This window comes from Bufo gargarizans, chromosome 3, assembly GCF_014858855.1.
Source record: "Bufo gargarizans isolate SCDJY-AF-19 chromosome 3, ASM1485885v1, whole genome shotgun sequence".
Classification (NCBI taxonomy): domain Eukaryota; kingdom Metazoa; phylum Chordata; class Amphibia; order Anura; family Bufonidae; genus Bufo; species Bufo gargarizans.
The window spans coordinates 372,194,766-372,222,051 of record NC_058082.1 but is presented as its reverse complement, the minus strand read 5'-3'; the positions used below and the strand labels follow the sequence as shown (position 1 = coordinate 372,222,051).

General features: G+C 41.8%; 1 protein-coding gene across 2 annotated transcripts in view; it reads left to right on the top strand.

Annotated features, from left to right (window-relative positions):
• Nucleotides 1-27,286, top strand: part of ACACA (acetyl-CoA carboxylase alpha) — a 932,629-nt gene that overhangs the window by 737,244 nt on the left and 168,099 nt on the right. For both annotated transcript variants that reach the window (XM_044288111.1, XM_044288112.1), the window contains exons 45-46: nucleotides 7,611-7,754; nucleotides 16,147-16,267. In XM_044288111.1, coding sequence (XP_044144046.1) covers nucleotides 7,611-7,754; nucleotides 16,147-16,267 — 265 coding nt within the window. The remainder of the gene's footprint in view (nucleotides 1-7,610; nucleotides 7,755-16,146; nucleotides 16,268-27,286) is intronic.

Below are 27,286 nucleotides of genomic sequence, written 5' to 3'. Positions count from 1 at the left end.
CTATATTGTCTTTCCTGGGACATAGAGCAGCCTTCAGAGATGCCATTTTCTGTCCATCATTTCACAATGTGATCTTGTTGTTTTTTGTTTCTTTTTCTTTGTGTATGGAAAATAAATGGGAGCAGCAGGAAGGTCGGAAATGGTAGGTAATGCCCTAGCTGTTGAAAAAAATCCTGTAGTCATAAAAATAACAAACGACATGTATTTGCTAGAGTGTCAAAGTTATGAGTTTATTTTGTAATGATGTGCTCCTGCTTTCATGAGGTAAACTGGCCGTGTCGGAGGTGTTATTAGTAATATGGACTCAGTGAAGCAGAAAGCAGAGTGACCGAGAGATCAGTGTATCAGTCAGCAAGAGGGCAAATGGGATGAGACAGCAGGAGAATGAGAAAAGTGGTGTTGTTTGCACACAGATGAACCCTTTGGCTACCAGGTTGTGATGACAGCAGAGAATTGTGCTCAGTTACTGTATATATTTTAGAGCCTAATTTTTTATGGTCTTGTTCTATATATTGCATGTACACCATACAATGTTTTCATTTTGTTTTATTTTTTGAGTTTTTATTCAAACAATGTTTAGAATAAATCTAGCAAGTACCCGTATAATGCATAATAATGAAAATGAGTACTCTGCTGCACTGTACTGGTGACTTGAGAACATAGACTTGTCTTCATGACTTGAACTTCCATGTATTTTATGTAAATATATTATTCTTGTTGTTTCCCATGTATCACATGCCAGACAAAATCACGCTAAAAATCATTCACTGAAAAACTGAGGTCTTATATCATTTTGAATTGCCAGACATTGGAATTAGGATGCGCGGAATAAAAATAACTATTATTGCTAACACACGCTGAAAAGCCTTCAGATGAATTGGAATATACTTCTAACAATGGGTGGACTTAAACATTACATCATTTTGAGGAAGAATGTGTATACTGAACAGCAAGTCACAGTTATGGGTGAACGGGAAGAATGGATCCAAAACTGGACGCAGTCACTATACTAAATAGAATTCCTTGTTTCCAGTTTAATGAGATAAAAATGTGAAAAAAAGATAATCAAAAATCTAAAATTCTGACATTTCCCTCTAAGGAAAGGTGTAGGGTAAAAAATATACATAAACCTCTCAATTGTATGTACCAGTGCCAGAAGCCTGACTAATAAAACTGGGGAACTGGAATTAGTGATGTGTGAGGAGGACTATGACGTACTTGGAATAACTGAGACATGGTTGGATGATAGCTATGACTGGGCAGTTAATGTACAGGGTTATAATCTATTTAGAAAAGATTGTCGAAACCGGACAGGAGGAGCTGTTTGTCTTTATGTAAAGTCCTGTCAAAAGCCCACACTCTGGGAAGATATAAGTGATGACATGTGGAGTCACTGTGGGTAGAAATACATGGAGGCGAAAACAATAATAAAATACTAATAGGAGTTTATTATAAGCCACCTAATATGCCAGAGTCCACTGGAAATCTACTAAACGAAATACACGAGGCGGTAAATCATAATGAGATAGTTATTATAGGGGACTTCAACTACTCATATATAGACTAGAAAACTGAAACCTGTACATCTCATAAAGGAAACAGGTTCTTGGCAATAACCAGAGACAATTACCGTTCCCAACTGGTTCAGTACCCGACTAGAGGGACAGCCATACTGGATTTAGTATTAACCATTATACCTGACAAAACAACAGATGTGCAGTTTGGGGGGCACCTGAGAAATAGTGGCCATAAAATATCAACCTTCCAATTGTCATTTTAAAGAGTGTTTCTTCAGGGAGGAACAAAAATACCAAACTTCAAAAAAGCTAAATTTACTTAACTAAGAGAGGCCATTGGCCCAACTAACTGGGGCAATGTACTCAAAAATAAAAATACAGCCATAAAATTGGTTATTTTTAAAAGCATCTTAACCCTTAGGACACATAAATCCCAGCGCAGTACAGGTCGATCAGAGGCAGGGGTCCGTCTGTCACGAATAGCTGGACCCCTGCTGTATGCTCTGGCATCAGTAAAAAGAAAACTGATGCCGGCGAATTAACCTGACCACGGCACGTGCGGTATGCTCACCGCTGTCAGTGTCAATGGGGTCCCCGTGCTGCTGTGATGGGGACCCCATGGCAGGGAAGGCAGCCCGATGCCTTCCTTAGGCATCATGGCTACCTTCCGGGAGAGCCTGTGAGATCCAGCCCCCTGGATCTCACAGGCAAGCAGGCTGTAAGCGTATTACAGTGTTAATACACTTAGTCAATGCATTACCATACAGAAGTATTGTAATGCATTGTAAAGGGGATCAGACCCCCATAAGTTGAAGTCCCAGAGTGGGACAAAAAATAAAGCTACAAACAAAGTAAAAAATAAACTTTAAAGTTTCAAGTAAAAAAAAGTGTTTTTTTCCCAAAATAAAGTAAAAATTATTATTTTTTTAAATAGGGAAAAAAGAAAAGTTGACTTATTAGGTATCTCCGCATCCATATCGACCGGCTCTATAAAAATATTACATCACTAAAAGTGCAACACCAAGCAATCAAAAATGCGTATGCCCCCCAAAATAATACCAATCTTACATTCGCCTCATCTCGCAAAAAATGAGCCCCTACCTAAGCCCCCCAAAAATATGGCTCTCAGACTATGGAGACACTAAAACATGATATTTTTATTTTATTTTTGTTTCAAAAATGCTTTTATTGTGTTAAATGTAAAAAATAAATAAAAAAGTATACATATTATGTATCGCCGCGTCTGTAGTAACCTGCTCTATAAAAATACCACATGACTTAACCCCTCAGGTGAATACGGTAAAGAAATAAAATAGAAACAGTGTAAAAAAAAAAGCCATTTTTTTTCTCTGTCAATCACAAAAAATGCAATAGCAAGCGATCAAAAAGTCATATGCACCCTAAAATTGTACCAATCAAACCGTTATCTTATCCCGCAAAAATGAGCCCCTACATAAGACGGTCGCCCAAAGAAAATAATAGCTTTCAGAATATGGAGACACAAAAAATTTATTTTTTTCAAAAATGCTTTATTATGTATAACTGAAACAAACAACACAAAAAAATTGTGATATTTGGTATTGTCGCGTCCGTAACAACCTGCTCTATAAAATTAGCACATGATCTAACCTGTTAGATGAACACTGTAAATAACAAAAATAAAAACTGTGCCAAAACAGCAATTTATTGTTACCTTGCCTCACAAAAAATATAGAGCAACCAAAAATCATATGTACCCTAAAATAGTACCAACAAAACTGCCACCTTATCCCGTAGTTTCCGAAATGGGGTCATTTTTTGGAGTTTCTACTCTAGTCTTCAAATGTTACATGGCAGCTTTAAATTATCCCAGTGAAATCTGCTTTCCAAAAAACATATGGCGTTCCTTTCCTTCTGCACAATGCTGTGTGACCTTACAGCAGTTTACGACCACATATGGGGTGTTTCTGTAAACTATAGAATCAGGTAAATAAATATTGAGATTTGATTGGCTGTTAACCCTTGCTTCTTTAGTGGAATAAAATTGATTAAAATGGCAAATCTGCCCAAAAAGTCATTCTGAAATTTAATCTCCATTTTCCATTAATTCTTGTGGAACACCTAAAGGTTTAACAACGTTTTAAAATCAGTTTTGAATTCCTTGAGTGGTGTAGTTTCTAAAATGGGGTCATTTTTGGGAGGTTTCTATTATGTAAGCCTCATAAAGTGACTTCAGACCTGAACTGGTCTTTAAAAAGTGGGTTTTGGAAATTTTCAGAAATATTTCAAGATTTGCTTCTAAACCTCTAAGCCTTCTAACGTCCCCCAAAAGTAAAATGGCATTCACAAAATATCCAAATATGAAGTAGACATATGGGGAATGTAAAGTAGTAACTATTATTAGTTATACTATCTGTTATAAAAGTTGAGAAATTGAAATTTGGTAGTTTGCAAATTTTGGGCTAAATTTAGGTTTTTGTTTATAAATAAAAATGACCTTTTTTTTTACTCAATTTTACCACGGTCATGAAGTACAATATGTGACGAGAAAACAATCTCAGAATGGCCTGGATAAGTGTTTTAAAGTTATCACCACAAAAAGTGACACATGTCAGATTTGCAAAAATCGGCCTGGGATTTAAGGTGAATAGTGGCTCTGTATTGAAGGGGTTAAAATCTAATTGTGGGAGGTACATACCTTATGGGAATAGAAGGGTAAGGAACAAGAAAAAACAATGTGGATAAATAGAATTGCAAAGAAAGCAATAACTGATGAAAAGAAACATTTAAATCACTAAAACAGGAGGGTAGCAAGAAAGCATTGGAAAAATCTAAGGAAAAAATGTAAATCTGTAAAAGACAAATGAAAGCAGCCAAACTAAACCTAAAATGTTCTTTAATTATATAAATGGTAAAAGTATAATTTTGAAGGTGTCGGCCCTTTATAGAGTAATGAGGGGGGAGTTGCAGACAGCAATGAGGAGAAAGCAAAGCTATTCTTTTTTTTTTTTCTCTCCCCTGTATTTTCTGAAGAAAACATAGAAACATCGAATGTGTCGGCAGATAAGAACAATTTGGCCCATCTAGTCTGCCCCAAAATAACGGCTATAATACTGCTCCTATGTGCAAGAATTATTTATTTTTATTTTATGCACTTATATAGAGCTACTATATTCCACAGCTCTTTACAGACATTATCATCCAACTGTCCCCAATGGGGCTCACAATCTTAGGTCCCTATCAGTATGTCTTTGGAGTGTGGGAGGAAACCGGAATACCCAGAGGAAACGCACTCAAACATGGCGAGAACATACAAACTCCATGCAGATGTTGTCTTTGGTCAGATTCAAACCTAGGACCCCAGCGCTGCAAGGCAGCAGTGCTAACCACTGAGCCACCGTGCTGCAAAACAAACTGTCAGTTGAAATACAGAATGTAAAAATTAATTCCCCATTAAAAGTGCCCTGTCTGACCCAGGAAGAAGTACAGAGTAATCTTCAAAAGATTAAAATAGACAACTTGCCGGGATGACCAAAGAATTAAGTAATGTCATAGCCAGACCCTTGTTTCTGATATTTAAGGACTATATACTGACAGGGAGTGTTACACAAAATTGGCGCATAGCAAATGTGATGGCAATTTTCAAAAAGGGTCCAAAAGCAGAACCCGGAAAGTTTAACATATGTTGTGGTTAAACTGTTTAAAGGTTTTCTAAGAGATGCTATCTTGGAGTACCTCAATGAAAATAAGCAAATAACGGCATATAAGCATGGCTTCATGAGGGATTGGTCATGTCAAACTTATTTAATCAGTTTCTTGACAGCGGCTCATCTTTGGATGTTGTATTTCTGGACTTCTCCAAAGCATTTGATACTGTACCATGTAAAAGGTTAGTATATAAAATGAGAAGGCTTGAATTATAGAATTTCTGTATGTGGGTAAGTAACTGGCTCAGTGATAGAAAACAGAGGGTGGTTATTAACGGTGCACACTCAGATTTGGTCACTATCACTAGTGGGGTACCTCAGGGGTCAGTATTGGGCCCTATTCTCTTCAATATATTTATTAATGATCTTGTAGAAGGCTTGCACAGTAACATATATAGTATCAGTTTTGCAGATGACACTTAAAGGGGTTTTCTCATCTCAGACAATGGGGGCATATTGCTAGGATATGCCCCCGTTGTCTTATAGGTGCAGGTTATAGCACTGGGACCCGCACCTATATCGAGAGCGGAGCCCCAAAAGCGTTGGCTCGGTTATTGCTGTCTGCCCCATAGAAATGGATGGGAGCGCGGCACACTCCCATTTACTTCTATGGGAGAGGCAGGGATTAGCGCTTGGTGGTGGACGGACCCCGGGAAATCCTGGGTCCTCCAGCCACAGCGCTTCCCGCTCCATTCTCGATATAGGTGCGGGTCCCAGGGATGGGACCTGCACCTATCGGACAATGGGGGCATATCCTAGGTTATGCACATGGGAAGGAAAAATACATGTCACCAGTACATACTAAATGATAAAACAATGGGTAACACTGATGTGGAAAAGGACTTAGGAATTTTAGTGAACAGCAAAGTAAGCTGTAGAAACCAGTGTCAGACAGCTGCTGCCAAGGACAATAAGATAATGGGTTGCATCAAAAGGGGCGTAGATGCCCGTGATGAGAACATAGTACTACCACTTTACAAATCACTAGTCAGACCACACATGGAGTACTGTGTACAGTTCTGGGCTCCTGTGAACAAGGCAGACATAGCAGAGCTGGAGAGGGTTCAGAGAAGGGCAAGTAGGGTAATAACTTGGATGGGTGGACATAAACTTCGTCTGGCGGAAAGAAGGTTTGTACACAAACATAGAAGCGGATTCTTTACGGTAAGAGCAATCAGACGATGGAACTCTCTGCCTGAGGAGGTGGTGATAGTGAGTTCACTAAAAGAGTGCAAGAGGGGCCTGGATGTATTTCTGGAGTGTAATAATATGACAGGTTATAGTTACTAGAGAGTCGTTGATACAGGGAGTTATTCTGATTGCCTGATTGGAGTCGGAAAGAAATTTTTTTCCCTTTAAAGTGGGGAAAATTGGGTTCTACCTCACATTTTTATTTATTTTTTTGCTTTTCTCTGGATCAACTTGCAGGATAACAGTCTGAACTAGATGGACAAATTAATTTTTTTCAGCCTTAGAAACTATGTTACTATAACAAAAGTGGAAAGACCTTTGACTTCATAGTTTATGGTGAAGACCTGGTGGTATGTAAAATTAGGAAATGTATTAAGACTTTTAAGCATTTAGTGTTGGCAAATACTTAGCACTGGAATTACCATGTGGCCAAGGAAAGCAAAACAAATGCATTTATTACAAAATGAAGGCAATGATCTTAGTATGTTGTTTTATACATTGTTAGAAGATAAATGTACAATGTTACTTCAAACAGCTATGTTTCTTTGTGACAGATTTGAAACTAATCATCCTCCAGAAAGGTTTATACAGTATCACTTATCAGTGGCAAGATTTAATGCCAGTCTTGGTAGTTGAGCATCAGATTTTTATTATACAGTCTTAGCGCTCATGCACATGAATGTATTTTCTTTCCTCTTCCGTTCAGTTTTTTTTGCGGACCATATGTGGATCTTTTTACTTCAATGGGTCCGCAAAAACAGCGGAAGGTACTCAGTGTGCATTCCGTTTCTGTATTTACGTTCCTCGATAAAGTAGTGCATGACCTATTATTGTCCGCAAATCACAGTCCGAGGCCCCATTCAAGTCACTGGGTCCGCAAAAAATGCGGAACGCACATGGGACACATCCGTATTTTGCGGATCCATATTGTCGAAATGCTATGGCAAGCCCATATTGCTCATGTGTTTGGTGATTAATATAGTTACTGTTTCTGTTTCCGATTTGCAAAAAACTGATCACATACGGAAACCATAGAGATATGTTTTATGGAATAACGGAACGGAAGAGGACTTAAATTAGAGAGAAAAAAAAACTCAGATACGGGACAACGGATCCATGAAAAACGGACCGCAAAACAACAACTGTCGTGTGCATGAGCCCTTATTCAGTGATAGCATTGGAGGATTTGCTGATATTGTCGTCATTTATATTCCAGGTGCTAGGTCGAGAGGTCTACACGTCCAACAATCAGCTTGGTGGCATCCAAATCATGCACAACAATGGTGTCACTCATTCCACAGTGTATGATGACTTTGAGGGAGTGTACACAATTCTGCAGTGGCTTTCCTATATGCCTAAGGTACATTCAATTTACATGGAATAGTAAAATACATGGATTAAATTATGACTTTATTTTGTAGAATATTTTGTAATGTATTATGCATATGCATTAAAAGTACTTTTCCCCCCCTCGCCTATGACAGCACCCTTGGATAGTGTCTGCCCTGTTCTCAGGACAGGAAACTGGGACCACAACCACTTTAAAAGGAAGGACCAACCCCCTACGCGCCAGTTGTTTCCTGTCCTAAGGGACAGGGTTGGATAACCACAGCCACGATGAGCAAAAGAGTTGCGGGCAGCCCGTGTATTTAATTATGAGCAAGGCTAACCCATCGGCGTAAGGCTAACCTCTGGCTCTTCCTCCCGCTCCGGTCCCTTCTCGGTTCGGAAAGTGTGCATGCCTACAAAAACGCGCGGACCTCTGCGGCCGTGTCCGCATGTTCGGCTGCCAGCGTTTGACGCACTTCCAGTTTCGGCAGTAGAAGGAGGCGCAAGGGTGTAGACCAGAAGTGGCAGAGTTCATACTGCTAGCGGGAGAAGAAGCTAGCAGTCTGTTTTCTCCATTTCTGCTGCTACACTGTGTGACCATGGAGCAGACACAGCGCGCAGATCCCACTGAAACCACCAATGAATCTTCGGTACCATGGTCTGGTAAGAGGGGTGAATGCTTCATAAACTTTAAGGTTGTAGTTTCTTATTGGGCTAGTTCTCGGTGTTTTGGTCTCCAAGGAGAGTAGAAGGGTCTCCAGATCTAAAATTAAAGGGTGTGCTATGTGTAAGAAAAAGTTACCCTCGGGCTGGCGGAAGCCTATCTGTCAAGCATGTGTAAGCAAGTTATTAGAGGATGAGGCCCCATAATGATCAGTCTAAGACAGATGATCTGGGATGAAGTTAAGGAGTCAGTGAAGGAGTCGGTTAACAGCCTCTTGGAGGGTCGCCCCAGCACCTCTGCAGCCACCTCTATTTCCAGCGATCAAGAATTACTGTCAGGATTGGAGGAAGAAGGAGAAAGACTGTCATCAGATGAATCCTTTGATGATCATGTAGCGTGAAGACGGCTTTTTCAGCCCGAGCATATTGGCTCTCTGCTCAGAGTTGTCAGAGCCACCATGGGGTTAGACAATTATAAAGACTCCATGTTTGAGGGCCTGGGTCCAAGAAAGATGATAGTGAATGGAGTAAACCAGATAGAAAATTTTTAATTCCCCCTTCCATTAAATGTAAATATCCATTGGATGAGGAAATATCTGCTTGTTGGGTTAGGGCCCCAAAACTAGATATTCCAGTTGCCAAGATTTCCAGAAAAGCAACTTTTCCCTTTGAAGACACAGGTTCCCTAAAGGACACCATGGATAGAAGGGCGTAAATTTATTTAAAAAAGAGCTGGAAAGCTACGGCGGGAGCTTTTAGACCTGCCATTGCGGCCACTTCTGTGGCTAGATCCCTGAAAATGTGGGTGAAGGATTTAGAAAATCATGTAAAAGAGGGAACCCCTAGAGACCAGCTGCTGTCTTCCTTTGCAACTATTTTTAATGCCATTGATTTCCTGGCAGATTTGTCGGCAGACTCATTAAAATTTTCTGCTAGAGCTTCCGCCCTATCTAACTCAGCACGTAGAGCTGTCCAATTAGAACTAGGGGTGTTTCTTCGAACCTGTGCACCGATCGTGATAAACCTGAGTGAGCCACCTGCTTAGTATCCATTAATCACGTAGCGCCATTTGGTTGAAGGATTGGAAGGGAGATTCTACCTCCAAGGCAAACTATTCTCTATTCCATGTCAGGGTGAATTTCTATTTGGCCCTGTCTTGAGAAGGCCTCAGACAGAATGAAAGGGTTCCCTTCCACTAGTCAGCAACCTTCTAAAAACCCTTCCGTTCTCAGTCTAATAGGGGTAGTTATAGGAGAAAGGAGGTGTCTAGGCAAACTTCAGGTACTACCAGAAGATCCAAAGGATATCTTTTTTCTGGAGCAGAGGACTCAAAAAAGCAGCCACAATGACGCCAGGGCCCCGGTGGGAGGTCTGCTTTCTCACTTCACAGAACATTGGTAAAAGATATCAAGCAGCCCATGGATAATCTCCATCCTAAGAGAGGGCTACAAGATACATTTTCAGAGGTTGCCGCCAGAAAGATTCATTATAACAGATTATCGTTCAAATCCTATGAAACAGACGGCCATAGTTTCAGAGGTATCGTCCCTATTAGAAAATAATGTTCTCTTGGAAGTCCCAGTACAAGAAAGAACAAAAGGGTTTTATTCAACTCTCTTTTTTGTAAAGAAGCCCAACGGCCCCTACTGTACAATAATAAATTTGAAACTTCCGAACCACTATCTAGTGTACAAAAAATTTCATATGGAAACGATCAAGTTGCTGGAACATAGAAAAGTCCAGTTTAATTCTGAGTCAGTTGTGCACCTTTTTAGGGCTGACCCTAGATTCAACATCACAGATGTGCCTACTTCCCCTTCGCAAAGCCTGTCAGATCCAGAGTTCAGTACCTGTTTTTCCATCAGTCCGTTTCCCTAAGATAAGCCATGTCAGTTTTGGAGCTCATGACAGCTGCCATTCCTGGGGTGGAGTGGGCCCAGTTCCACTCGAGACCACTCCAACTGCAGATTCTGGAAGTCTGGGACAGGAGTCCTTTGTCTCTGGACTCAGAGTTTCGTTTATCACCCCAGACTCTCTCCTTGCTGGAGTGGTGGATGAATCTGTCGAACCTGCAGGGGTGAGTTCCGTGGCAGAGACAAGATGTGTTGCTCTTGACCACAGATGCAAGTCCTTACTGTTGGGGGGCCCATTTAGAATCCCTCCTTCTTCAGGTATCTTGGGATCTAGAGATTCAGTCCCAATTTCACAATTTCGGGGAGCTATACGCCATCTGATTAGCCTTGAAGGATAGTCTCCAAATAATAATTGGCAGGAATGTAAAAATGTATTCAGACAACATGACTGCGGTGGCATACATCAACAGACAGGGAGGAACCAGATCCCCGAGTCTAATGTCCCTCAGTCAAAAGATCTTTTGTGTGGCAGAGGATTCTCTTTTGTAAATTTCTGCACTACATCTGAGAGGAAGGGACAATGTGACAGCAGACTTCTTAAGTCGCCATCATCTTCATCAAGGAGAATGGTCTTTGGACCAGCAGATATTCCGCAAGATAGTTGCCTTATGGGGTCTTCCAGTGACAGGGTCAACAGGAAGGTAAAGAGGTTCTTCTCTCTTTTTCCCGAAGAGCATCCAACAGCTGAGGATGCTCTAGCTCAATCCTGGGGAGAGGGACTTCTTTATGCATTTCCCCCATTGAAGTTATTGCCAAGAGTCCTAAAGAAGTTAAGGGAGGAGAGTGCTTTAGTCATCATGATAGCTCCCTTCTGGCCCAGGAGGGTTTGGTTTTCCTGGCTCTGCAGAATGCCAGTTGCCTCCCCTTGGGTTCTTCCAGTCATCCCGGGACTTCTAGCTCAGGGTCCCATTCTTCACCCAGCAGTAGAGAATCTTCATTTGACTGCCTGGCTTTTGAAAGGCAGATTTTAAAGACGAAATGGTTATCAGAGGAGGTAGTCAACACTCGCTATTGGCAAGTCGCAAGAGAGTCACGTCTAAGATCTACTTACGTGTTTGGAGGGCCTTTTGTATATTCCCAAATAAACCAGTAAGGCTACTTTCACACTAGCGTTCGGGTGTCCGCTTGTGAGTTCCGTTTGAAGGCTCTCACAAGCGGCCCCGAAGGCTCTCACAAGCGGATCCGCTCAGAATGCATCAGTATGGCTCCGTCTGTCCTCCGCTCCGCTCAGCAGGCGGACACCTGAACGCTGCTTGCAGCGTTCGGGTGTCCGCCTGGCTGTGCGGAGGCAAACGGATCCGTCCAGACTTACAATGTAAGTCAATGAGGACGGATCTGTTTGAAGTTGACACAATATGGCTCAATTTTCAAACGGATCCGTCCCCCATTGACTTTCAATGTAAAGTCAAAACGGATCCGTTTGCATTATCATGAACAAAAAAAAAAAAAAGATTTTTTTTTTGTTCATGGTAATGCAAACGGATCCGTTCTGAACGGATCTAAGCGTTTGCATTATAGGTGCGGATCCGTCTGTGCAGATACCAGACGGATCCGCTCCGAACGCAAGTGTGAAAGTAGCCTAAATGTACTTGAAGCGCCTGATTTACCTCTAGTTTTAGATTTTCTACAAGACGGCTGGAGGAGGAAGCTTAGGCCTAGTACTTTAAAGGTTCAGATTTCGGCCTTAAGTGCTCTTTTTGAGTTCAAGCTGGCTGAGCACCCTTGGATGCACAGATTTATAACTGCAGTTTCAAAGTTAGCTCCAGTCCATAGAGTTAAGATTCCACCATGGGATCGAAATCTGGTACTTTCTGCCCTTACGTCAGATCCCTTTGAACCCGTTCAGGAGATCTCCATAAAGGTTTTAACACTAAAATTGGCCTTTTTTACTAGCTATTACATCAGCCAGGAGAGTGAGTGAGATTTCGGCCTTTACTATTGAAAAGCCGTATTTAAATATTTTGGAGGATCGAGTGATAATTTCGCCAGAGCCTTAATTTTTACCAAAGGTGTCTTCTTCCTATGATCGTTCTCAGGACATCATCTTACCTTAATTCTGTGCCTCTCCAGCTGTTGCAAAACTACAACTTCCAGCATGCCTAGACTGCTTACAGCTATCGGCCTACAGCAGGGCATTGTAGGAATTGTAGTTTTACAACAGCTGGAGAGCCGCAGATTGACCAGCCCTGGTCTAGAAGTTAGGAAGTGTCTATTATTACAGTACCTAGAGATCACTCAACCTTGGAGATCTTCCTCTAAGTTTATTATTTCCTTTCACGGCAAGAGAAAGGGTTTGACCGCTATCTCCTAGACTATAGCCAGGTGGATAAGACAGGCTATTTATTTATCGTATTCCTCCAAGGGAGTTCCCCCGCCTAAAGTATTTGGGGCCCACTCTACCAGAGCGGTCTCCACGTCCTGGGCAGAAAGAGCCTCTACATCCATGGAGCAAATTTGTAGTGCTGCTACCTGAAGTTCTCTTCACACGTGTTTTTTTCAAACATTACAGGCTTCAGTTACCCTCTAATGAGGGTCTGATATTTGGACGTAAAGTCCTTCAGGCAGTTGTCCCTCCCTAATTTGATCTCGCTTATAGATCCAAGGGTGCTGTCATAGCGAGGGGGAAATATGTAATTACACTTACCAGTAATCTTTTTTCCTTGAGCCTATATGACAGCACCCGCTTAATTCCCTTTCCTAATAAAGATATATATATATATATATATATATATATATATATATATATCAATATATGAAAAATTATAAATAAGTGCATAGAAGAGTTGTTATTGTTATGAGACGTTTGTGTTTCCTTAGTTATTTGAATAGTACTGGTGTGTAGGGGGTTGGTCCCTCTTTTTAAAGTGGTTGTGGCTTCTGTTTCCTGTCCTGAGGAGGGGGCGGACACTATCCAAGGGTGCTGTCATAGGCTCAAGGAAAAAAGATTACCAGTAAGTGTAATCACATATTTTCTCCAGAATTAAGCAACTGATCAGGAAGTGAAAGGTATCATTACATTCAGCTAAGCTAGTGCCTGGTTACGCAATGGAGTTTCCAGTGACACTGGAAATACTCCTAAATAATCTACTATAAGATTTATAAGATTAGAGTAATAATGTTTAATGTAAAATACATGTGTAGTGCTCAGAAATGGAAATTAATAGGCTGTTCAGCCCCCTTTCCCTGCTGGTTCCATCTTTTTCTATCATGCACTTTCTCCTGGTGCCGCAACAATGATATCCTGCTGCTGCCCGTAATACTACACCTATTATGTTCCCCAATGCCCCCAAATACTATACTGAAGAAATTCAAGTGCTCCTAAAAGTCCCACTAATAGTAATAATTCTCTCCCAGAGTACCCTCATTAGTAATAGTGCCCCCTGCAGTCATAATGCTCCTAGAGAGTACCCCTGTTAGTATTAGTGGCCTTCAAATTGTGCCTATTAATAATGCCCCCACAGAAGCCCAGTAGTAATAATGTCACATAGTGCCCCAAGTACTGCTAAAGCTCCCCAATGTCCCCCCAGTAGTAATAAGGACCATCCATATAGGTATAATGCCCCATGTTGTGCTCCCAGAACTTATGGGTCCTCTTGTTTTGCCCCTAGCACTTATAGTGCCCCCAAGTACTTATATATATTGTTCCCCAGTACTATTTTATTGCCCCCAAATTGATGAAGGCAAAAAAATCCAAATACTTGCTGGTTTCTTGGCTTATGCGGTCACAATAAAGTTAATGAACCGCCTGCGTCTTGGCTAAGGCCCAGTGCTGGTGATTGTGATGTCATTACTTTGCAACAACCTGCATTGCCCTATTGTCTCATAGGCCACAGGCCTAGTGACCTGTGGCCTATGAGACTGAATGATGGGACAGGCATATGCTCCTGTGTCCCACTGCAGTATATCAACTGAATTACTGTCCTGGCAGCCACTGGGTTTGGGATGCTGAACAAAACATCTTGGTCCCAAGATCTGGTTGTTTTGACCTAGTCACGCTCCTGAATCTTATTGTGGATTATTTAGCACTTTTTCAATTTCTTTTAAAGGGAATTTGACATCAGGAAGTTAACTGTGAAACAAGGGGCACTGCCTTGTAGCACAACTGAATTTACCAATCCATTGTTTCATTGTGCAGAAAAGGTATTTTCAATCCATATGCAAATGGAGTTAAGTACACTGAGGATGGGCACAAGCCATTGGGCACCCCTGTTCCTCCCCTACCTCTCCATCAGAGTCTCCAACTCCATTTTGATTGACATATATGTATTATCTTAGTTACTGTACGTGTTGTTTGCAGTATTAATAGCCCAGATCAACACAGATAGCACTGACTTAACATTCTAGCTCTGTAGAGTGGAGGCATCAATGAGCCAAGCAGTCTTGGACTGGCCCACAGGGGTACAGGTAAATCCCCTGGTGGGCCCCTGAGCAAGGTGGGCCGCTGAGCAAGGTGGGCCCCTAGTCTCCCACCTCCTGCTCAAGAGGCACATAACACAGTAGACTTAATGCACTACATACATATATTCAATGTACAGCACCTCAACCTGCCTATGGTTATAGAAAAAACTTGATAGATTATTAAAGAAACTCCCCGGTTTATTATTATAGACACGATCAGAGCTAAGATAACTTCTAGGTATAGAGGAAAGCTTGCCAGTATCCTCTTTTCTCCAGAACCTACCTTCTCAAAGTTGCTGCAGGTAACCCCATTTTTAATCATCTGGTAGCATGTTGCTGCTGTGTGAGCAGGTAATGTATCCATACGGTGTGCCCACAAAATAAATTTTACTGGTGGGCCCAAGGCACCCCAGTCTGACACTGGAGCCAAGAGTTGGTGTAATTACAGCCATTCACCACTGCAGAAACTTCTCTATCTCTTTCCTAGTAAAACCAGCAATTTCCACTCACGCTTGGTTACAAAGATATTTGCTGAAAAAGCTCTGGTGACAATTTTATATAACCTTGTACTAGAGGAATGATTTTACAGCAGTTTACATCATTTTGCTTCAGTTTTTAAAGGGAACCTGTCATCAGGATTTTGGGTATAGAGCTGAGGACATGTATTGCTAGATCGCCGCTAGCACATCTGTGTAAAAAAAAGGATTTTATAGATATGTAAATTAACCTTAGATGAGTCCTGTCTCTTCCATGCTTGATCAATGCAAAAAATCCGCAGCACTTGCCAATATAGAAAATCCAATAGTGGTTTTATTCAAAAAAACAGCAAGGTGATGCAAACCTCTGCATATATCTTCCATGCTTAAGAGATGAATCCAGTGTTCTGACTCTGTGCCCAGCCATGCCCACTGCAAAGAATCCCAACACCGCCCCACATCCTGCGAATCTCCTCCTTGCTGCCCGACGTCACAAAGCTAGAGCGCTGTAATCTCGCGATGTGCGAGCTAGCGCATGCGCAGTTCGTTCCCTGAGGCAGATGCCAGCACAGGGAAGGAACACTATGCCGACACTCTGCATGCGCTAGCTTTGTGAGGTTGGGGAGCAAGGAGGAGATGAGCAGGATGCGGGCGGTGCTGGGCTCCTTCACAGTGGGCGTGGCTTGGCTCCGGAAACGTTAGTAACAGTTCCTTGGGCTTCTTTCTTGCCTAATTCACATATCTATGAAACCGTTTTTTTTAACACAATAAAAGCACAGAGAGCTATGGGGAATGGATATTGCGGATGTGCAAGCTGCGATGTGCGCTATGATAGAATACTTATTACCTGTAGTGATCTGTCTCTTCACAGGCACTTTCCTGCTAACCCCAAGCAGTCAAATTGTGAATTTATTTGCATACTATAACTTTAATTTGACATTGCTGATTTTCTGTTTGTTCCCTCTTTAAACAGTGCATTTCCAGTCCTGTGGCCATCATTTCTCCAAAGGATATAATTGAAAGACAGATTGAGTTTGTTCCCACCAAAGCTCCGTATGATCCTAGATGGATGCTGGCTGGACGACCTCACCCATGTAGGTTTATATGTGAAATGACTATTTGATCATATGTTTATATTTTCATCATATAAAATTGTATGAGTTATCATTTGTTATTTTTTGTTTCTTAAAATCTGAAAAGTTATACTAATAAGGGCATCTTGAGATCTCAGTGCAGCCGTGTTATGTACACCAGTAGAGCGGTGGAACATAACCATACACATGGGCTGGCCATGTCTACATAGAAAATTGTGAGTACCCTTATTTTTAGACTGATTGGTCTCTCCACTCCCCAACAGTCTGACCTTTGTGACCTGTATGGAAAGGTCCTGATTAGTCACAATTTTAATACTTGTGTTAAATCCTCCTCCTACTTTACCACCCATTATCCAGCAAAATTACAATACATTAAAATATGAATATATGAATTCTCATTTACACAGGCTATGTTCATATCTGCTTTAGGAATAGTTTAGAAAATGTTTTTTTTTTTTTTCATCATGCAAGCCTGAAAATAGAATTCAAGCAATGATGGGTCTGTTAACATGTTGGACACAAAATGCACAATAGACTCCGTTGACTTTTTAGAGGGTCTTTTAGGTTCCATTACATCCATCCTTCTGAAAACCAATGCTGTACACTGTTTTTATCTGTCAAAATCAACTGACTCTTTGAACTGAGCCTCAAACACAGATGTGAACAGAGCCTTTCTTTTACTGAATTGTCGTTTTTGTTTTAAAGGGCTTCACGCATTTTATAAAATCCCTGAAACTATTGTGACATTGTGTCTTTCCTCTGTAATATATAATTTCTATCTAAATATAGATATATAGGTCTAAGAAGGGTATTCACCACGGGCATAATTAGGAAAGGCTGGGCCCTATAGCAAATTTCTGAACGGCTCCCCTACCCCTCTTGTGCATGCATATTTTTGGTAATGTATATCATTAGCATAGAAAGGAATGTGATAAAATATAACCAATAATTGCCTATAAAACCCCGCCTCTCCAGATCCGATAGTCCGTAGTACCCTCTATTCTAAGGCTACTTTCACACTAGCGTTCTTACTGGATCCGGCAGGGTCCTGCAAAAACTCTTCCATTACTAATGATACAACCATCTGCATCCGTTATGAACGGATCCGGTTGTATTATCTTTAACATTGCCAAGACTGATCCGTCATTAACGCCATTAAAAGTCAATGGAGGACGGATCTATTTTCTATTGTGGCAGATTGTGGCAAAGAAAACTGATCCGTCCTCATTGATCAGTTTCCCAGGACGGAAAGCAAAATGCAACATGTTGCAGTTTGCTATCCGGTATGGGAACGCAACTAAACGGAACGGAATGCATTTTGGAGCACACCATTCTGTTCTGTTCCGTTTTGTACCCCTTGACAATGAATGGAGACAAAACTGAAGCGTTCCCCCCCCCCCCCCCCCGGTATTGAGCCCCTGTGACAGAACTAAATATCAGAAAACTTAAACGCTAGTGTAACCTGCTTCCCTTGCATCACCTGCAAGTCACCACCGCAGCCCGTCAGGATGTTGATAACTGTGCATTAGGGCTTATGCACACAAACATATTTTCTTCCCTCTTCTATTAGTTTTTTTTTTATTTATTTTTTTGCGGACCGTATGAGGAACCATTCACTTCAATGGGTCCACAAAAACAATGGAAGGTACTCGGTGTGCATTCTGTTTTGGTATTTCTGTTCCGCAAAAAAGTAGTGCATGTCCTATTATTGTCTGCAAATCACGGTCCGAGGCCCCATTCAAGTCGATGGGTCCGCAAAAAATACTCAACGCACACGGAACACATTCGTATTTCATTCGTATTTTGCTGATCCATACTAAAGAAATGCTATGCCCGGCCCATGTTGCTCATGTGTTTGGTGATTAATAAGTTACTGTTTCCGTTTCCAATTCGCAAAAAACGTATCGCATACGTAAACCATACTGATATGTTTTCTGGAATAACTGAATGGAAGAAGGCTTAAATCAGAGGGGAAAAAAATTCAGTAACGGAATAACGGATCTGTGAAAAACGGACCGCAAAAAAACAATGGCCGTTGCCCGATAAAGACAGTGACCAGGTAGGCATGATCTCACCACTGCCGGTCAGCCACTCTGTGAGGATTGCTAATAGTGTTGCTGCAGTGGCAACCTGCTGTGTATCCACAGGTCCACAGCAGCCAATCACTGATCTCAGCAGTTATGCTTTAATGTATAGCACAAAGTCACTGAGACTTGTAATTGGCTGCAGTAGTCAGTTTTATTTCCACTGGCAGAGACCACTTGAACATCAGCGCTGGCAAATCAGGGGATTTTAAAGTTGAGTAGTGGATATTTATTTATTTTACCTTATCACATTTGCTATTGTGAGGACATATTAATAAAAAAAAAATCCTTTTATTATTTTTTTTATCCATGGTTCCTCTACAAACGAGAGATGATGGGAAAAAAACCTTGTTGTTCCAAATGTTGTCAACGTGCATTCTGAGGAAATCTGTCATGCACTATTATGGTCTGCAAAAACAGAGTAGGACTTGCTGCAATTTTTCCGTGTCCATGCGGATACCATTTACTGGCAAAGGAAGAAAAAGTGCTGGAATAGTATATTTGACTACGCTATTTCATACAATAGTAGGATATAGGCAGGCAGTCTTTTCACTTTTACACAGATTTATTACAACCTTCCTCCTATCCCAGGACGAGATGAAGAGGTGATTTAGGGCAGAGATTATAGTGGTGAGGTTAGAGATGAGGTGGAAAGGGATTGGCTATCGGGCAAAGGTCGTGAGGTGTTATTTGGAGGTGTTAAGCTTTTCTTAACTGATGGTGGTAAACTGGGTTAGGTGCAAAGAGCACTGAGTGGTTGTGTGAAGGGGTAGTGGGGATTGTTGCTTGAAGATTTCTCAGCTTATGTAAATTTTGTCTTTAAAATATGAGGCAAAGTCTTCCACGTAGATGAAGTGTGTGGGAGGGGACATCAGAGGAACGGAGTAGAGACTTGAAGGTATTTAACAAGTATTTGGGGTTCTGGGAAATAGTCTTATATAAGCAGAGGTGAGTACAGACTTGACGTTGAGGGTAGCTTGTTTGTATGAGATGAAGTCTTCCTTGGAGTGGGTTGTCTTCCAGAGTTCTGCCACTCTTGTAACTTGCCTTAGGTTTTTTGTCTGGTTGTCTATTGATTTGCCAGGGTCTGGTGTGTGTGAGAGGTGTGCCTCAGTCAAGGGCTGAAATCATTGCAACGGCTGTGTCAGCATTGTGAAGGGACGATATGGTGGACAATGGTGAGAGCGAGAGAGAATCAGAGAGTGTTTTAAGTTAGAGATTAACAGCAAAAGAATCATAGGTGGCACTGCTGATGCGTGTTCACACTGGTGCGTGCCTGCACAAGCCTCTCGATACCTAAAAAAAAAAAAACTGCAAGGTGGTGCACAATCCAAAAGATAAAGTCATTAAATCTTGCAAACTGAGATGAAGAAAAAATAGGCAGCACTAACTAATGGTTCATTTGCTTCTTTATTTCAAGCAGACAAGTGCTTCATACGGGAAGGTAGAGTTTAAGTTAGAGATGTTTGCGGTTTCTGCATTAGCGCAGTTTACTTTATTTGGATATTTTTACATTCCCTCCACAACTATTCATCTTTGTGTCTGAAATGCTAGCTCCAGCCAGGCTGCAAATCAGGTGGCTTTCAGATTTTAATTTAGTAGAGACGTTAAGAAAGCAGATGATTCCAGGTGATAAGTTAAAGAAGATATCTGGTAGGTGAAAAGTTAAAGCCATTTATTAGAGAAGATAGGGCTATGAGATTCTTCAATGTGACGGGAGACACTGGTACAGAATCTAAACCAGCAGCGCAAGCTCCTGATTGGAAGATGGATCTGAATGGATGCTCACACTGTACATTGAGGCCAAGACGCCTGCAATGTAGAACATAGTAATTACAAGGCTTTTTTCTCCATGATAAAACACTCTTGCCTGCCACTTTAAGTCAGGAAAGGTTACAGCACTTGGAGACATTGTTTTAATTGGTTTTGGGCTTATGATTTCAGAGGTTGGGGTTCAAATGAATCTGTTTTCTGCTCTGACTGTTTGCAGGGCTGTAGCTTGTTGAAAGTGTCCGATACAAGGAATTAGATAGAAACTAGCAAACATTAATCACAATGTTGCACTTTATATACTGTGACCATGCTGATTCAGCCATTCATCGAATACAAGGCAGACTGTAGAGTTTGTCTCAAATCTTATTGGAAAAAAAAAAGCTGTCGAATGATTTTCCAGCTTAATGACATATTTTACAGGTATGAAAGTTTAATGTTCTATAATATTTTGCATGATAAATTTGAGATTGCAGAATACTACATGCCCATGAAAGAAAAATCCCAATGTCTATAATGGAATGTATGAAGAGTGATATGTTTTTGAAAAAAAAAAATATATATATATATATAAGTATCCACTAAGGTTATCATTAATATTGCAATTAGTATTGTTGTTATTTAGCAGTTACAGTAGCCTCCATATAGTGTTTTTACAATTAAGATAGTGACAGGAAAGCCAGAGTTAGTGTAAGATAAAAATATAATAACACTGTTATAACGTGGATTACGTTCATATAATAGCATTTCATAATGATACTTGATCTTGTGAATTTACAATTACAGGAATACTTAATGTTGCTTCTCTTTTGCTGTATGTGTAGTGTACTTGTTGACTAAGAATGATGATAGTATGCATACATTTTAGACTAGCTTGCTAGTATGGAGCCAGTTTTTAAAGTATTAGTGTAAATCCTCTAGAACAAGTAAACACTAGTGAAAAGCGGACCGGTGGATGTTCGGGTTTGATGGGTTTGGCCAAACTTTGTAAAAAATGTGGTTCGGGTCCTAAACTTGACCCCGAACACCAAACTCCATTGAAGTCAATGTGGTCTCGAATTTGAAAGAAAAATGGTTGTAAAAAAGTCACATAAAAAGGGCTAGAGGGCTGCAAAAGGAACCAACATGGTGGTAAGAGCAGTACAGGTGCCCTGCAAACAAATGTGGATAGGGAAAGGATTTAAAATACATAAAAATATAAAAATATTAATTTTGAACCAGGAGGCAGAGGTCCAAGTGGAGTAGGTGGTTAAAGTTGTAGACCTGGCGGTGTAGGTAGTAGAGGCAGAGGAGGAAGCCAACACTTTTTTTGTGGGGGGTTTTCTTTAATTTTTGTATTTGTCTATTAATTCTGTGTGTGACCTACAGTGGGATGCAAAAGTTTGGGCAACCTTGTTAATCGGCATGATTTTCCTGTATAAATCATTGGTTGTAACGATAAAAAAATGTCAGTTAAATATATCATATAGGAGACACACTCAGTGATATTTGAGAAGTGAAATGAAGTTTATTGGATTTACAGATTGTGCTATAATTGTTTAAACAAAATTAGGCAGGTGCATAAATTTGGGCACCACAAAAAAGAAATAAAATCAATATTTAGTAGATCCTCCTTTTGCAGAAATTACAGCCTCAACGCTTCCTGTAGGTTCCAATGAGAGTCTGGATTCTGGTTGAAGGTATTTTGGACCATTCCTCTTTACAAAACATCTTTAGTTCATTCAGGTTTGATGGCTTCCGAGCATGGACAGCTCTCTTTAAGTCACACCACAGATTTTCAATTATATTCAGATGGCCATTCCAGAATGTTGTACTTGTTCCTCTGCATGAATGCCTTAGTGGATTTTGAGCAGTGTTTAGTGTCGTTGTCTTGTTGAAAGATCCAGCCCCTGCGCAGCTTCATCTTTGTTACAGATTCCTGGACATTGGTCTCCAGAATCTGCTGATACTGAGTGGAATCCATGCGTCCCTCAACTTTGACAAGATTCCCAGTCCCTGCACTGGCCACACAGCCTCACAGCATGATAGAACCACCACCATATTTTACTGTAGGTAGCAGATGTTTTTCTTAGAATGCTGTGTTCTTTCTCCTCCATGCATAACGACCCTTGTTATGGCCAAATAACTCAATTTTAGTTTCATCAGTCCACAGCACCTTATTCCAAAATGAAGCTGGCTTGTCCAAATGTGCTTTAACCCACCTCAAGCGGCACTTTTTGTGCTGTGGGCGGAGAAAAGGCTTCCTCTCGCATACAGCATCTCCTTGTGTAAAGTGCACCGAATGGTTGAACGATGCACAGTGACTCCATCTGCAGCAAGATGATGTTGTAGGTCTTTGGTGCTGGTCTGTGGGTTGACTCTGACTGTTCTCACCATTCGTCGCTTCTGTCTATCCGAGATTTTTCTTGGTCTGCGACTTCGAGCCTTAACTTGAACTGAGCCTGTGGTCTTCCATTTCCTCAATGTGTTCCTAACTGTGGAAACAGACAGCTGAAATCTCTGAGACAGCTTTCTGTATCCTTCCCCTAAACCATGATGGTGAACAATCTTTGACTTCACGTCATTTGAGAGTTGTTTTGAGACCCCCCATGTTGCTACTCTTCAGAGAAAATTAAAAGGGGAGGGAAACTTACAATTGACCCCCCTAAATACTTTTTATCATAATTGGATTCACCTGTATATGTAGGTCAGGGGTCACTGAGCTTACCAAGCCAATTTGAGTTCCAATAATTAGTTCTAAAGGTTTTGGAATCAATAAAATGACCACAGTGCCCACATTTATGCACCAGACTAATTTTTGTGGGGGTTTGTGGAGGCCCCAAAACATTGGAAATTAGCAAATAGAATTCACAAATTGCGCTGGAGTATAAGAGATATATAAGAAATAATCATCTTGAGCAAGGAGGTAGATGTCCTACTGGAGGAGGAGGCGGATGTGGCTGTGTAGGTGGAGAAGGTAGCCAACAATTTTAGTTTTTTTGTTTGTGGAGGCCCCAAAACATTGTGAAATAGCAAGTGCGCTGCAGTATAACAATGGCTGGGTGCAGGCGGTATACCTCTTTACTCTGCCCAAGGTACAGACAAGCATAATATTTAAGGTGAGTGCCTATAGCTATTCAATTGCCACTTAAAAAAGCCTTATGGGCTTCCCATTAGGTCCGAGATCTATTGAACCTAAGTTATCAGTTAAATATTCAACTAGCTTGGTTCGAAGTCCATCTCTGAGGTGTTGTTTTTTTTCTTAAAGATGGATTTAATCACTAATTCACAAAATCCAGAGGCAAGATATCCAGTGCAGAGCAAAAGGGATAACAGGGGACAGAGAATATGTCTGTTTTGAAGTGCAGTCAAAAAGAGGTCTGATTAGATCATGGCTCCTGTAAAAACCAGTAGAGCGTAAGGTCTTATTCACACAGTCAGTGTTTGGTCAGTAATTTCTATCAGTGATTGTGAATCAAAACAGGTACAGGTCAAAAACACAGAACAGGTGCAAATCTTTCCATTATACCTCATCTCTGTGTAGACTTCACTTCTGGTTTTGGCTGAAAATCACCAAAACACTCACATGTGAATAAGATCTTATGTACGGGCTTTGGACATGATAATTTCTTGTAGCACAAAGTCATGTACCCTAAAGATAACACCTCGTGGTGTAGAGGATGACCCTTTAGGTCTTTAGGCGCATTGTAATCTGTCAAGCTTAAAGAGGACCTTTCACTGCTCGTGACATGACTGTTTTAATAGCTTCATGCATTCCCCATGTCATAATTCTGGAGCATCTATTCTTATGGCTCTGTGTTGTGCCATTCTTTTATTATTTCTACTAGAAGTTATGAATGAATTGCTAGCAGTTTGCAGTAACGGAAAAGAGGGGTGGTAACCAGTTGGAGTGTTATACCTGCAAAGACTCACTCTATCCAATCTGTTACTCCATTTTCAGACTGTGCAAGTACACACCCCCAACTGGTTGCCACCCCTCTGTACCCTTACTGCAGACTGCTAGCAATTCATTCATAACTTCTAGTAGAAATAATAAAGGAATAGCGCAGCATAGAGAATAGATGGTGGTCACGGACATATGGACGTCTCTGTGACAGTGAGTGGCAGGAGATCTGTGAGACTGGCAACACTGGTTGTCCTTGTGGATCAATAGGTGTCTGTGTTGTTTCTGGTAATGGCCACACCCCTTGCCTCCAGGTGTGGCTATTAGGGTCATTTAATCTTCCTTATTTAAGCCTCATGCAGACACATGAGATACCGAACTGGCATTGCAGGAGCGCTCAGCGTCATTGGTTGCTGCTATACAGTAATACACTCATATAGATCATGCAAGTGTATTACTGTACTGCGACAGTGTCATAGCAACCAATGACGCAGTGCGCTACTTCAATGCCAGTCAGGTATCTCAGTGACCGTGTTCCAAGGATGTCTGCATGAGGCTTTATAGTTGCTTCTCCCACTGTGCTGTGCGGTTTATAGTTTCTGTGCCTGTGGATTCCTATAGGGCTAGATAGGACTCTAGGTATTCCTGCGTGTGAACTCGCCTACCTTTGGGGTATGTTCACACTGGTCAGGATTTTGGTTAGGGTTTCCCTAGTTCTCAGGCCTTATTCCCTGTTTCCCCCTTCCCTCCTATGCTCGGTGTGGTGTTTCTCTCCCACCCCGGGTCGTGACAATGCTCCAGAATTGTTATTACACGAGGAATGCATGAATGCATGAAGCTATTAAAACAGGCATCTCAGTAGTGGTAAAAGTTCCTCTTTAATAACACATGAAGTAGGCTTCTCTAAAATGGCAGGGACTAGAGTTGAGCGGACACCTGGATGTTCGGGTTCGAGAAGTTCGGCCGAACTTCCCAGAAATGTTCGGGTTCGGGATCCGAACCCGATCCGAACTTCGTCCCGAACCCGAACCCCATTGAAGTCAATGGGGACCCAAACTTTTCGGCACTAAAAAGGCTGTAAAACAGCCCAGGAAAGGGCTAGAGGGCTGCAAAAGGCAGCAACATGTAGGTAAATCCCCTGCAAACAAATGTGGATAGGGAAATGAATAAAAATAAAGATAAAATAAATAAAAATTAACCAATATCAATTGGAGAGAGGTCCCATAGCAGAGAATCTGGCTTCCCGTCACCCACCACTGGAACAGTCCATTCTCAGATATTTAGGCCCCGGCACCCAGGCAGAGGAGAGAAGTCCCGTAACAGAGAATCTGTCTTCATGTCATAGCAGAGATTCAGGCTTCACGTCAGCCACCACTGTAACAGTCCATTGTCATAAATTTAGGCCCTGGCACCCAGGCAGAGGAGAGAGGTCCCATAACACAGAATCTGGCTTCATGTCAGCAGATAATCAGTCTTCATATCATAGCAGAGAATCAGGCTTCACGTCACCCACCACTGTAACAGTCCATTGTCATAAATTTAGGCCCCGGCACCCAGGCAGAGGAGAGAGGTCCCATAACACAGAATCTGTCTTCATGTCAGCAGAGAATCAGTCTGCATGTCATAGCAGAGAATCAGGCTTCACGTCAGCCACCACTGCAACAGTCCATTGTCAGATATTTAGGCCCAGCACCCAGGCAGAGGAGAGAGGTCCCATAACAGAATCTGTCTTCATGTCAGCAGAGAATCAGTCTGCATGTCATAGCAGAGAATCAGGCTTCACGTCAGCCACCACTGCAACAGTCCATTGTCAGATATTTAGGCCCAGCACCCAGGCAGAGGAGAGAGGTCCCATAACAGAATCTGTCTTCATGTCAGCAGAGAATCAGTCTGCATGTCATAGCAGAGAATCAGGCTTCACGTCAGCCACCACTGCAACAGTCCATTGTCAGATATTTAGGCCCAGCACCCAGGCAGAGGAGAGAGGTCCCATAACACAGAATCTGGCTTCATGTCACCAGAGAATCAGTCTTCATGTCATAGCATAGAATCAGGCTTCACGTCACCCACCACTGTAACAGTCCATTATCATAAATTTAGGCCCCGGCACCCAGGCAGAGGAGAGAGGTCCCATAACACAGAATCTGGCTTCATGTCAGCAGATAATCAGTCTTCATATCATAGCAGAGAATCAGGCTTCACGTCACCCACCACTGTAACAGTCCATTATCATAAATTTAGGCCCCGGCACCCAGGCAGAGGAGAGAGGTCCCATAACTAAGAATCTGGCTTCATGTCAGCAGATAATCAGTCTTCATATCATAGCAGAGAATCAGGCTTCACGTCACCCACCACTGTAACAGTCCATTATCATAAATTTAGGCCCCGGCACCCAGGCAGAGGAGAGAGGTCCCATAACACAGAATCTGGCTTCATGTCACCAGAGAATCAGTCTGCATGTCATAGCAGAGAATCAGGCTTCACGTCAGCCACCACTGCAACAGTCCATTGTCAGATATTTAGGCCCAGCACCCAGGCAGAGGAGAGAGGTCCCATAACACAGAATCTGTCTTCATGTCAGCAGAGAATCAGTCTGCATGTCATAGCAGAGAATCAGGCTTCACGTCAACCACCACTGCAACAGTCCATTGGCATATATTTAAGCCCAGCACACAGGCAGAGGAGAGAGGTCCCGTAACAGAGAATCTGTCTTCATGTCAGCAGAGAATTAGTCTGCATGTCATAGCAGAGAATCAGGCTTCACGTCACCCACCACTGTAACAGTCCATTATCATAAATTTAGGCCCCGGCACCCAGGCAGAGGAGAGAGGTCCCATAACACAGAATCTGTCTTCATGTCACCAGAGAATCAGTCTGCATGTCATAGCAGAGAATCAGGCTTCACGTCAGCCACCACTGCAACAGTCCATTGTCAGATATTTAGGCCCAGCACCCAGGCAGAGGAGAGAGGTCCCATAACACAGAATCTGGCTTCATGTCAGCAGATAATCAGTCTTCATATCATAGCAGAGAATCAGGCTTCATGTCACCCACCACTGTAACAGTCCATTATCATAAATTTAGGCCCCGGCACCCAGGCAGAGGAGAGAGGTCCCATAACACAGAATCTGTCTTCATGTCACCAGAGAATCAGTCTGCATGTCATAGCAGAGAATCAGGCTTCACGTCACCCACCACTGCAACAGTCCATTGGCATATATTTAGGCCCAGCACACAGGCAGAGGAGAGAGGTCCCGTAACAGAGAATCTGTCTTCATGTCA